Source organism: Falco rusticolus, chromosome 6 (assembly GCF_015220075.1).
Source record: "Falco rusticolus isolate bFalRus1 chromosome 6, bFalRus1.pri, whole genome shotgun sequence".
In the NCBI taxonomy this organism is placed as follows: Eukaryota; Metazoa; Chordata; class Aves; order Falconiformes; family Falconidae; genus Falco; species Falco rusticolus.
Window position 1 is genome coordinate 38395580 of NC_051192.1, and position 12922 is coordinate 38408501.

Sequence of the window (12922 nt, forward strand, 5' to 3'; positions counted from 1 at the left end):
CAACTGTTGTGAGGAATAGCTGCAATTTATTTTCTCCCTAGCCCCCTCTTTACCCTTTTATGGCTGTTAGCTAGAAGGTAATGGCCAGTCAGCCCCATTTTTTTCTGTGCAATAACCTAACGTAAGGCCAGAGCAGGCTAGAAGACCTAAACCTCCCTCCATCAAAGCAGTCAGCCAGAACTCTAAAAGAGGGGCAAAGTAATCACCTCCTGGGGATGATCTGTCTTACATGAGTTGACCTGACAGCCTCAGTTAGTCCTACTTGAAAACCCCTGGCAAAATGTAATACTGTGAGAACATGTTTTTCTGTTGTCTGGCCAGCACTAATACCCAGTAATGTAACATTCACAAGCAACACAAAAGGCATATGTAATGCAGCGCAAACAATTTTAAAGCCTATTTTTAATAGCCCACCTAAAATAATAAACCATAAAAACTTACGTGGTGTATACTTTCTAGTTTAATCAAACTTTATTTTTTAATTGCTTTACTATATGTCATTTCAAAAGTTCCAGGTAACTGCAGATAAGTATTCAAATTCCATAAAATTTTTGCTGCATTCTGAAATGACTTTACCTGAGCCAAAGCTTCCATCAGATTCCTCACCACCTTCTCTTGGTCCTCAGTTAATATCCTGTGAAGAGTGGCTCTTCTTTCACTATCCTTCTTCAGCATGAAAAACCCTGAATCTTTCTCTTCAGGTGAAGGAGGTGCACTGTGATCCTCAAAATTTTCATCTGGGATGCTGAATGAAATACACTCAGTGAAAAGAAACTTCATAAAAACCACCCCAATACACACATTCCTAATCTACCACATAACATAAATGCCAGATAGCTCTTTACCTCAGAAAAAGAGACCGGATTCCCTTCCCATCTTTTTCTCCACAGGATTTGGCTCTTGTTTTGAAAGAGAATGGATCAATTTTTAATTCTGTATCAGGTGAGACAGAACCATATTCACTGCTGCTACTTGTATCTTCCACCAGAACTGGAACAGGTAAGGATATACTCCGAAGATACTCTATTCATATAGGAATATTCAGAAATTAGAATGTAATAGTGCCATCACAGTTCTGAAGTGTATTCTTTCAGAGGAAAGAGAAAGACTCCAGTCTCCCCCACACCAATACAAAATACTAAAACAAAATTGATGAAACACTCCTAAAGCTTATTCTTCCAGAATATTTATCCTTCAGTTCTGTATTTATTCAAAAGCTTCCTAAGATATGGAGGGTCTAGGTTCATTGCAAGTTCACTTACAGTTCCCCAGGGCTCAGTACTGAGGCCAGTCCTATTCAATATCTTTATTGACAGTCTGGACAAGGGTATTGAGTGCACCCTCAGTATGTTTGCAGGTGACACCAGGCTGAGGGGAGTGTTGATCTGCTTGAGGGTAGGAGGGCTCTACAGAGGGATCTGGACAAGCTGGATCGATTGGCCAAGGCCAACTGCATGAAGTTCAACAAGAAGTGCCAGATCCTGCACTTGGGTCACAACAATCCCACACAACACTACAGGCTGGAGTGTAGTGCCAGTGTAGAGCCACTGGAAAGCTGCCCAGCAGGAAAGGACCTGGGGGTGTTGGTCAACAGCCGGCTGAACATGAGCCAGCAGCATGCCCAGGTGGCCAAGAAGGCCAGGAGCATCCTGGCTTGTACCTGAAAGTGTGGCCAGCAGGACAAAGGCAGGCACCATCCCCCTGTATTCAGCACTGGTGAGGCTGCACCTCAAACACTGTGTTCAGTTTTGGGCCCCTCACTACCAGACAGACATTGAGGTGCTGGAGCATGTTCAGAGAAGGGCAGTGAAGCAGGTGAAGGGTCTGGAGCACAAGGCTTAAGAGGAACTGGGTTGAGGGAACTGGGGTGGTTTAATCTGGAGAAAAGGAGGCTCAGGGAGGACCTTATCACTATCTACAACTCCCTGAAAAGAGGCTGTAAACAGGTGGGGGTAGGTCTCTTCTCCCAGATAGATAACTAGCAACAGGACAAGAGGAAATGGCCTCAAGTTGTGCCAGGAGAGGTTTGGATTGGATATTAGGAAACATTTCTTCACCGAAAGGTTGGTCAAGCATTGGAACAGGCTGCCCAGGGAGGTGGTGGAATCACCATCCCCGGAGGTGTTTTAAAAATGTGTAGATGTGATGGGTAGGGACATGGTTTAGTGGTGGGCTTGGCAGTCCTGGGTTAATGGTTGGATTTTATGATCTTAAAGGCCTTTTCCAGCCTAAATGATTCTATGATTCTAACTTCACCACGGGCATGAACATGCATCTCATGCAAGTACACACTTTCAGTAGTAGCAAAACATTTCTACAGGATAGATCATCCAAGCACCTTCCAAGATCTTATTTTTCTGGGTATACATACATATATATATACTTAGATGTACTGTATATATACTATAACACATTATAAGATTTATCAGACTAATTTGTACAAGTTTACTAATCAAAGACTAAACTAATGAATAAACATGCATGTTGTCAGAACTTCTGATTTTAAATCCAGAACACGTATTACTACTGCAAGAAACTGTTCATGCCTATTTCACACACGCACATTTCAAAATTTAGTTTGATAGCAACTAAGTTTGAAGGCAACTATGTGTGTGTTTGGTGCCTGCCCCTTTGCCCATTTTTTTCCCTGAAAGAGATGAGTATCCTGTACCCAGGTGTGACAAGGCGACTTGAATGCCACTTTTCTCAATTATGGAATTTAGCCTAATGAAAATCTATGTTATCTTTCTCCAAAAAGCTCAGCTCTATTGCTACTATAAAACAGCCATTTAAATGGCCCTGTAACAACAATGCAGCTCTTCAAAGCTTGTATTACTCACCTGCCTAGACAATAAAACCACACTCTGGTAGGATTACAAATAGTGGTTTAAATCTGCACAATGAATTAGAGGCTCCTAACAGAGAAAGGTCACTTATTTTCATAATTGTGCCCATTTTTCTTCACAACATTTTAGGGTGACAAATTATACCTGAATAAGTGATAACCACGGTATCTACACATTTATGTTTTAATAGAGAAGTACGTTAAAACTCACCATTTGTGCCAGCTGAAAGAACTGTGGGAGAAAATCAAAATAAAAAAAGTTAAATGTGCTGAAATGAACTGAGAAAATAAGCATAGTCTAAAGGGTAACTCTCTTCCCATTTTTATGGACTATCTGGACTCTCCTGTCTGCAATCTCTAGAAGTGTAATTTATTGTGATTTAGAGTTGATTTTAATCGGGGGGTGGAAACCTCATTAAAAGCGATCACCTCCTTTACCTGCTATTTTTATTTCTTTTAGGTATCATGCTAAAAACATGCAGAAGACATTTTCATATGTATATATGCACACACACAGAATATGCACTCCTATTCTCAAAACCCCTTTGTTACCTTCCCTACAGGAAATAAATGTACATGAAACAAAAGTAATGCAGTGTATGCACATTTGCTATGGGACCAAGATTTTACTCATGTAGAAAACTCCCCTGAGGCTCAATACCATGTTCTAACTTTACACAAAATGTACTCTATGCAAACATTCTTTGAATAAAAACATATGCAAATTTTAAAAACCAAAAAACCACCACAAAAGCTCACAAAACCATAGACAGACTTTCAGAAACCTTATCAGAAAATATATAAAATCACCTATGTGACAACAAGATAACAGAACTCTGCTATGACAGCATTTCTGCAGCAAGCTGCTGGGACAGAAGGTTACAACTGAATGTTCATCTGTGATGGGGATGTGCTGTGCTCATCTCAAAGACTAAATCAGCACTTTCGGGAAACAGTATCATCAACAAAAGAAAAATTTGAGATTGAGTTTAGCAACACTTACCTGAGAGCTTTGATGGGGACTTCCTTTTTTTGCTTGAAACCTTCAAGAATTCATCTATAAGCAGCTCATGAGCAAAAGCTCGTTTATCAGGATCTGGTTCAAAGCAACGCAGTATGAAAGCCTTGGCTTCTGCAGACATGGATTCAGGAATCTCTGGGTGTATTTTGAACATTCCCACCTGAGACAAACAAAGGGAGAAACAATGGCCTACGCTGTTTTCCCAACACTAAACAGCATCAAAAAAGTCTTTAGATAGTAGAAGTGGTATATTGCTCTCAAGTTTTGGTATTATCTTTCTGTAACCAGTTTATTAATTCAGAGGAAAAAAAAAAATATTACAAACCGTACAAACAATTACATTAACCACCACACACAATTGCAAGTAGAGGCTCTTGCAAAGCTGAAATATTTTTTTTTTTTTTTAAACACCCAGGCTCCTAAATTGCTGCTATTGCTCCATTACTCTCTTCAAAACTATGCAGCACTCCCACTGATTTGAATCAGCTCATTCTTCTTAACATCCTCACTAATGAAGCATTTCCTTTACCTTCTATCCCTGCAAGCTCTAATTCTAGCTTCTCCAAAACAGTCATAAGATTTCCTGTGTTTACAAATACTGGTCTGAGCTGTACAAGGAAGAAGTCTGACCTTAAACATAGCTGCTTGCGGTTCTCCCAGTTCATAAAATGGGGGTTTCCCTGTAGCCATCTCAATGATAGTGCATCCCAAAGACCAGATGTCTGCAGCCTTCCCATAGCCACGGGGTCCTTTGTCTATGATTTCTGGTGCCATATACTGAAGGGTACCTGTTTAAAACATACTATATTTTTTACTTAGGTGCACTAATGAGGCAAGTAGATAGCTAAAGGACAACAGGAACAAAATCACTGAGAAGTGAGCTATATTGGGAGAGTTAAAAAAAATACTCTTTATTATTCAAAATTCAAAAATTTCCATATGCATTCTACATAAAACTCAAAGCACTATTCAAAATATTATTTGTGCTAAAAGCAACTGGTATCATCTACTGATCTGATGATATCACTTGTCAATGACATTTACTAGGAGTATCAACAAGCTTTGGATCAGACATAATTTTCATTTCCTGTATTATAGATTAAGATCTAGAAGGAAGATAACTTTGAATTGCATCCAGAGAGGAAAAGAAAGTGAAACCTGAAATCTGAACCTGAAACAGCAGGTGATATGAATACTTTTCCTGAAGTAAGACAATCAACCTGACATGTGATTCTGCATTCTGTTCCATTTAGGGAAGAAATGGAAGAGCAGAGGATGGAATTAAAATAACAGTTACTTCTCATTTTGCATAATTATTTAAGTTAGACCTACTGCATGATTTAACATTCAAATCAAATTAGCAAAACATAATGAGGATCAAGTTAATGACAGGCTCTGTAGATAAGCAGTTCTGGAGGTGAAGCCAGGATGTCCAAGCCAGTCAGGAAAGAAAAAGAAAGTTTGCCTTTGATCAGCAAGATGAAAAAGTCACGTGCACAGAAGAGACAGACTCAAATACATAGGAAACATAGGAAAGACACAGCTCTTCTGTTGTAGAGGACTTTCATGTCTCAAGTGGAACTTCCAGAACAGCATTCTCTTTGAACAGTGCATACAAGAACAGCGTATAGCTTAAGATTAAGTATACAAAAAGTTATTCTTGCAGCAACCTTTTATATTGATTTGAAGTCACTGAAAGTTCAGCAGCTGAGGATTCTGACCCTACATGGACAGCTCGAGTGAGAAAAGAGTCTCCTCTGGCAACATACCAGTGAATGTTTCAGTACATGGGTTGATTCCTGCAAGTCTCTTTGAAGTTCCAAAGTCCGAAATCTTTAACACTCCACTGTACGTGTTGATAAGCACATTATCACCCTAAGGAACAGAACATTCAGAGCAATTATTTTTCTCTGCTGACTCTTCATCTAAGAATTCTTGCATAGCCTGTTCCTACAATGTGCTCTTTAGTAAGTAACAATTACCTCCTAAGGCTCTTAAAATGGGAGATGAAAGAGGAATCAGTAGTGGTTTTGCTTTATGTAATCCTATTATCTGAAACTTCATCTCAAAGTGAACTTCTCTACTACAGGAATACAGTTAAAAAATACTAAGAGAGGGGAAAAAAACCTTTTTTTTATTTTCTTCTTTTTTTAAAAGGGAACTTTTTCATCTGCAATCTCCTTGGAAAAGAACCTGCTAATATCCCATCCACAATCTCCTTCACTTCTAGCAAGCTTTCATGAAAGGTCAATCATGTAATTGAAAACAGAAATAAAAACATCCAATTTATCACATCTTAAGTATGTCAATTCTTCTAAAACAAAAAAACCCCACTTTTTGTTGGTGCAAATTCAAATCCACAAAGGTTCACTTGCCTAACCCACAGTACAGAACAGCAGAGAGGGTATGTGACAGTGAACTACCTTTGGGAAAAAAAGTTTTTAAATTACAGGACAAATAAATGGTTATACAGTTACACAACACTATCAGGCTTAATTTTCTGCAAATTCTTACCTTTATGTCTCGATGCACTATTTGATTATCATGCAGGTATTTTAATCCTTCAAGAATCTGCTTGGTGTAAAAGCCAATTGTCTGCTCATTATCTTTCAGTGGTCCCCATTTTGATCGTAGAAGAGCAGAAAGACTGCCTATAATTTTGGAGAGAAAAAAGTGAGAGTAAAAATCTAATTAAATTCTGCCTTCTCCACCAAAGGAAAAAAAAGTAACAACAAATACCAATCCCAAACCAAGTGTAGGCATCTCTTCTATAACCAAAGTTCTCTCCAGGTAAATGCTTACTTGCATCATCACTGGCTTGAGGAATTAAAATGTAAGTCTCAATATCTCCAGTGGCCTCAGCTGCAGCAGAGAAGCATATGCTTCCGCAAGCAGGCCGATCTGAACCCATTCAATCCAACCACTCTCTCCCTACCTGCTCTCCAGAGAGAAGCTGCCTCAGAGAAACGTTGTAAGAGTGAAAAAGGGCGAATGTGCATATGTATATGTCTGTACATACACCAACTCCACAGTTTCTCAAAAAGCTAGGCTCAAGAAGTGGGATTTTTGTTGTGTCTAGCTGCTGTGAGGTCTTTGGTCTCAAACAGAAGCACCAATCCACCCTTCTCCTGTGTTAGGTACCTGAGGAGGGCTCAGCCACCTGAGACCAGCTACAATCTTTCTAGCAGGATGACCACATATCATCTCTGATCTTGTATTGTGTTTGTGTGACAAGGTTTTGGTAGCAGGGGGGTTACAGGGGTGGCATCTGTGAGAAGCTGATAGAAGCTTCCCCATGTCTGATGGAGTCAATGCTGGCCAGCTCCAAGAGGGACCCACCACTGGCCAAGGCCGAGCCCATCAGTGATGGTGGTAGCACCTCTGAGAATGTATTTAAGGAGGGGGAAAGTTGCTGCACAAGCGCAATTGCAGCCAGAGAAGAGAGGAGTGAGAACAGGTGCGAGCAACAGCGCTGCAGCCAGCCAGGCCGGGGCAGGAGGGGCAGGAGGTGCTCCAGGCACCGGAGCAGGGGTTCCCCTGCAGCCCCTGGTGAAGGCCATGGTGGGCCAGGCTGTGCCCCTGCAGCCCATGGAGGTTAACGGTGGAGCAGATAGCCACCTGCAGCCCATGGGGGACCCCACGCTGGAGCAGGGGGATGCCCAAAGGAGGCTGTGACCCATGGGAAGCCCATGCTGGAGCAGGGTCCCGGCAGGACCTGTCGACCCGTGGAGAGAGGAGCCCAGCTGGAGCAGGGCTGCTGGCAGGGCTTGTGACCCCGTGGGGGACCCACCCTGAAGTAGTCTCATGGGAGGGACCCCACGCTGGAGCAGTTCATGAAGAACTGCAGCCCATGGGAAGGACTCACACTGGAGAAGTCCATGGAGAGCTGTCTCCTGTGGGAGGGACCCCACGCTGGAGCAGGTGAGTAGGGTGAAGTCCTCCCCCTAAGGGGGCAAGAGCAGCAGAGACAGCATGTGATGGACTGACCGCAGCCCCATTCCCCGTCCCCCTGCACCACTGGTGGTGGTGTGGGGGGGAAGGGGAGGGTAGAGAAAATTGGGAGTAAAGCTAAGCCCAGGAAGAAGGGAGGGGTGGAGGGAAGGTGGTTTTAAGTTTTGGTTCTGTTTCTCATTATCCTGCTCTGATTTGTTTGGTAATAAACTAAATCCCCCAGGTCAAGTCTGTTTGGCCCGTGGCAGTAATTGGTGAATGACCTCCCTGTCTTCATCTCAACCCATGAGCCTTTCATTGTATTTTCTCTCCCCTGCCCAGCTGAGAAGGGGAGTAATAGAGTTTTTATACTCTTAAAATGTTAAAAATCAAAGTGGCCAATGAACCACCAAACCAGTCACCCCCACAACTTACCACCTGGCACCTGTTCCATGAATATCTTAATGAAGCCGTTCTCACTAACAGAACCTAAATACTGGACAATGTTCTTATGTTTGAGATGCTTATGCAAAGCTATTTCTTCATGCAGAGGTTGGGAGTACCTGGAAAGAAAAGAAGCAGTTTATTCAATATTGAACTTCAGGAGGAAAGTCTTGTGTTTACTGTAGCAGCTAAAGTTCTATTTGAGGTCCCATGAAACACATCTACACTGAAAATGACTATGTGTTATATGCACTTAACAACAGCAGTTGTGACCACCACATACTAAAAAATTATGTAATAATAGTTAAATACACATAACAATATATATATATATATATTATTGGGACTAAATACACACACAATATTATAAGCATACACACACAGACGGAGCAGAATAAAATTTGTGGAAAATTAACTCCTCTCCAGACTAACTTGAAGAGAATAAACAGTTCGGCAAGTGATTGGACTCAGACTAGTGCCAAAGTGAACTAGTAAACCATAAAGTTAGTGCATAATTCAAATCACCTCAATAATGAAAACAAATTGTCATTTAAATTTTAATTATTTGAAGTAGGAGTCTCATCTGAAAGCAAGAGTGGATAGCTATCAGAATAAGAAAACAGGAATCACTTCATAGGGAGACACTCAGAAGAACCGATCGAAAGAGTTTTATCAAATGTAATTTAGTCCAAGGTAAAATATTTGTCAGAGATGTAAGCTTTTCAGCAGTCTTTTTGCCAAGGTGGTTTCCGGAGCCCAGATTCTTCTCCAGTATGGAACACCACCAGGGCCCAGCAGGTGATGTGCTCCCTGGGCCAGCCCTAACACTCTTCTTCCAGCCACGGGTGAGTTGAAATAAAGTCAGCTGCCAGGTTCTGCGTATTGTGTGGCAAAACATAGACAATATGCTGAGTCTGGTGGCTGTGTTCACCAAAGCACTAACAGCTGTAGTGTGACCTTCAGGCTAGCTGAAATAGATGGGCAAAGGCCTCCTTCTGCCGGTACAGATGCTCAGAACTCTGCAGCTCCTTCTCGCAAGTGGAAGACACACTCAGAAGCTTATACTGAGGGAGTACTAAACATCAACAGCAAACTCAATCTTGCGGCTACTTGCTACCAAAAGGAGTAGCTCCCCTGCCACCTTCAGCGGGTTGCTCTCAGCATAGACTTCGCATCAACACTGGTACATTCTCGTCCCCTAATGAACTGGTAGAAAACTTTTATTTACCTATTGGTAGGAGGGGTAGCTTCCTGCTGCCTCAGATCCAGGGGCTGGATCTTCCTGGACCCTGCTGAGTGCCAGGAATGCAATCAAAGCACAAACACAGCTGAAGGTAGGGGAGAAGTGCCTGTGAACTTTATTGCCTTTTGGAGCAGGTACTTACTAGCTCGCCCTAACAGCAGCATCAGGCTACAAGTGAAGGCTGAACTCTTAAAAAAGTGGAGGAAAAAAAATAAAAATAATTGGGCATTCTGAATATCCCTCTGGAAAACAACTGTTACAGAAAACAAAGCAAGTATTTGGTTAATGAAAAGTGTGATTATGCAAGTCTGAGTCTATTTACAAAGAACTAATTTGAGTTTTGGCTTGCTTCTCCACACATGACATATCCTGACTACACTGTTAGTCATTCAGAAATGCAAAACCATCAAAGATTACTGAGTTCTATTAATGGGATATTCATGCAAAGCAGCAACAGCAAGACCATTATAATTCTTCCCCCTGCATTTTTAAACTCCACAGTTAATTGGGTCTTGAGCAACTAAAATAATTTAGCAAATAAAGCCATAAGAAAATTCTCCAGTGGGATGAAGCTTTTGTTATTTTAAATCTTAGCCATTAGACTTTAAATGGTACGAAGAAAGGCAAATTCTAAATCCTAGAAAGCTAGATCTTATTATCTACACAACGTGACTTCACTTTAACTTGGAAAGTCGATATGGCCACTGGTACTACTGTGTACTACTGGAAATGCATTGAGGGCAACAGCATTGCAGGAATATTTCCTTTTCTTTCAGAACGTGTCTCCACAATCTAACATTTCCTGACAATTAAGTAAACTATTCAGTAGCTTTTATTTAACATATAGCAGTATCAAAGACTCACTGCTTATTGCACAAAAATAATTCAATTTCTGGCCATGCTCTGACCTGACTCAGAACGTAATTATTTCTTATGAATCCAAAAGATGGTCATTTTTACTTTGAACATGGTAAGAGTTAGCTTCAGAGACTAATCCTTTTCTTTCTATAGATTTCTATCAAAGTGCTAAAATATCAGGTTATAGCTAATCAGAAATGAATTAATAACTTTTTCTTCCTTTGTCATAAAAAGAATAATACCTGAAATTCATCCCAGAAATATTTTTGAAAGTTTAGATGAATGACTAACACTTTTTAGTAATCTCTTTTCCAGTATGCTTTGCATATTGAAGCTGAAACCTTTTCCACTGATAATTCTTTTAAAAATGTGTATTGGGGAAGACAATCTGGGTTTTTGTTTTCCTTTAAAGTAGTTACTGTTCTATTCAGGCTATCCTTCTATTAACCACAGTTATTACAAACAACAGATTTCTTCTTAGCACATACAAAACTTGCAACTCTATTTTGAGCCACGCGATTGTTTTATGTAATGAGGCCGTAACCTCTGAGAAATAACACACCTTGAACTTAATTTTACAACAATATAGAGGATGGAAGGATTCTGTAATCTAAGTTCTAGATCTTTAAAATACTATGAGTATGGAAAAGTTATTAGACCACACACATATCCATATTGAACAGTCAATATATACATGGATTCAAAAAATGTAGAAGGATTAATTTTTTAAACGTCAAGTAAGGACAGAATAACCAAAAGAAGGCCGGCAAGAGAGACCCATGAAAAAGAAACTGAGCTAGGACACCAGGTGGCATTACTGACCCTCCAGTCTGTAAATTACACAAAGAAAACTTAAGAGTTAACGCACAGTATCCTGTCAACATCGAGGCTCCAACACAATTTAAATAATAACACTTGATGCTGCATAGGTTGTAGAGAATAATGCTGGTTTTCAACAATTGGTGGTTTTACCCCCAGGGACATACATTCTAGACAAAAGAAGAATAACAGCCACTGTGGTGGGTTAGAATAGCCTCTTTTATTTACTGTTTTGAATACTAGCACACCCTAAGACAACTGCTGTGTAAGGACTTCCTGATATTAGCTGTAGATTGAACACTGCACAAAGGATACAGTTATTTCCTCCTACAGAGGAAATGCTGCATGCCAAAGTATGGGAAATCCTGCTGAAGGACAGATTATCCATTAGATCACAACCAAATGGGCAAAAGAAGACAAGAAACTTGGAAATATGGATTCCATTCCCGACTGAAATGATGGACAAAAATTTACCGGTTGGTACACTTCACATTTTACCCACATTCATTCAGCATGCAATTCCTCCTGCTACCAAGCAGTGTTCTGTCTTTATCAGAAAAGCTTCCTTCATAAAAATTATTTCTTTAACCATTTGGAAAGGAGGGATTTATCTTTCTGTTACCAACCATGGCAATGACACTATTTCCTAGTTTTCATAGCTTTCCTGAACAGAAGCCTGAGTCACAGTTTTCTGATAACATTTTACAGTCTGTCTGAGAGGCACTTTAAAGATGCAGGCACTCCAGTCACCTGTTAAGCAGCAGCTTGTACAACACCTGACTACAAAAACCAAAGGCTACTGTAGAATTTAAGAATAACTCGACAAGTTTAATACAGTCAGTTTCATTTGAAAAAAATCTTATCTTTAGACTTGCTATCACTTTTACCACAATATGTGTGGAAATCCATGCTTCAAAATAGGATGCACTGGAAGCCTCCACATAATACAAGCACTAAGGAAGTCAAGTGTTTGGTCTTTACATGGCAGCCTTTATAGATGAGGGCAATACATATATAAAGAAACTCTGCATTAAAAACTGTGGACAAAAAGATCACTCCACATGATTTATTCTAAAATTAAGAGGCTTTATAATAAATGACGCACAAACAGGAAAGGAAAATGACTTTATCACAATCCAGGGTCAGAATTTTACAGGACTGTGCAAATCATGAATTTCAGTAGTTCTTTTACAAGGACACTCCTGAGCATGTCTAAGTAGACAGGGCTTATCACTAGGTGTTTGAATGAGATTCTGCTCTTCAGCATAAACTACTAGCACCAAACACAGTAACATCTAAGTTCTTAGTTGTGATCAATCTATTTCACAACTTGGAAACATCTAGTTACAAAGACAGGGAACACCAATTATATACCACAGACAGGTAATTTATTAGCAGCTTTGTAGAAGAAGTACTCCTTGATCAGCGAACTGGTTGATCACATTACTGATGAAATGACGTAACACACACAATTTGGAACCAGCCACAGTTACCATACCTGCTGTCTCTCTCTGGGATTTCTTTAATAGCAATTCTGACTTGATTGCTCAAATCTCGTCCTGCATATACAATGCCGTAAGTTCCTTTCCCCAGAATGACTCGCTCGCCATTTTCATCATATTCATAATCGTACTGCAAAGCAAATAACATTAAATGAAATAGAGGGACAACATTTATTCCATTTGACCCTTTGCTCACAACTACAGTATTGAGGATGCCAGTTGCTTTCTGCAGACCATGGAGTAGGGAAGAAAAACACTTC

The 12922-nt window shown here is 40.3% G+C and overlaps 1 protein-coding gene across 1 annotated transcript in view; it reads right to left on the reverse strand.

Moving 5' to 3' along the window:
- Window positions 1-12922, reverse strand: part of MAP3K5 (mitogen-activated protein kinase kinase kinase 5) — a 108629-nt gene that overhangs the window by 14926 nt on the left and 80781 nt on the right. The window contains exons 15-23 of the mRNA XM_037391992.1: window positions 12659-12792; window positions 8232-8359; window positions 6381-6517; window positions 5636-5741; window positions 4497-4654; window positions 3849-4026; window positions 3057-3077; window positions 846-1023; window positions 577-745 (exon numbers count right to left, since the gene is read on the reverse strand). Coding sequence (XP_037247889.1) covers window positions 577-745; window positions 846-1023; window positions 3057-3077; window positions 3849-4026; window positions 4497-4654; window positions 5636-5741; window positions 6381-6517; window positions 8232-8359; window positions 12659-12792 — 1209 coding nt within the window. The remainder of the gene's footprint in view (window positions 1-576; window positions 746-845; window positions 1024-3056; window positions 3078-3848; window positions 4027-4496; window positions 4655-5635; window positions 5742-6380; window positions 6518-8231; window positions 8360-12658; window positions 12793-12922) is intronic.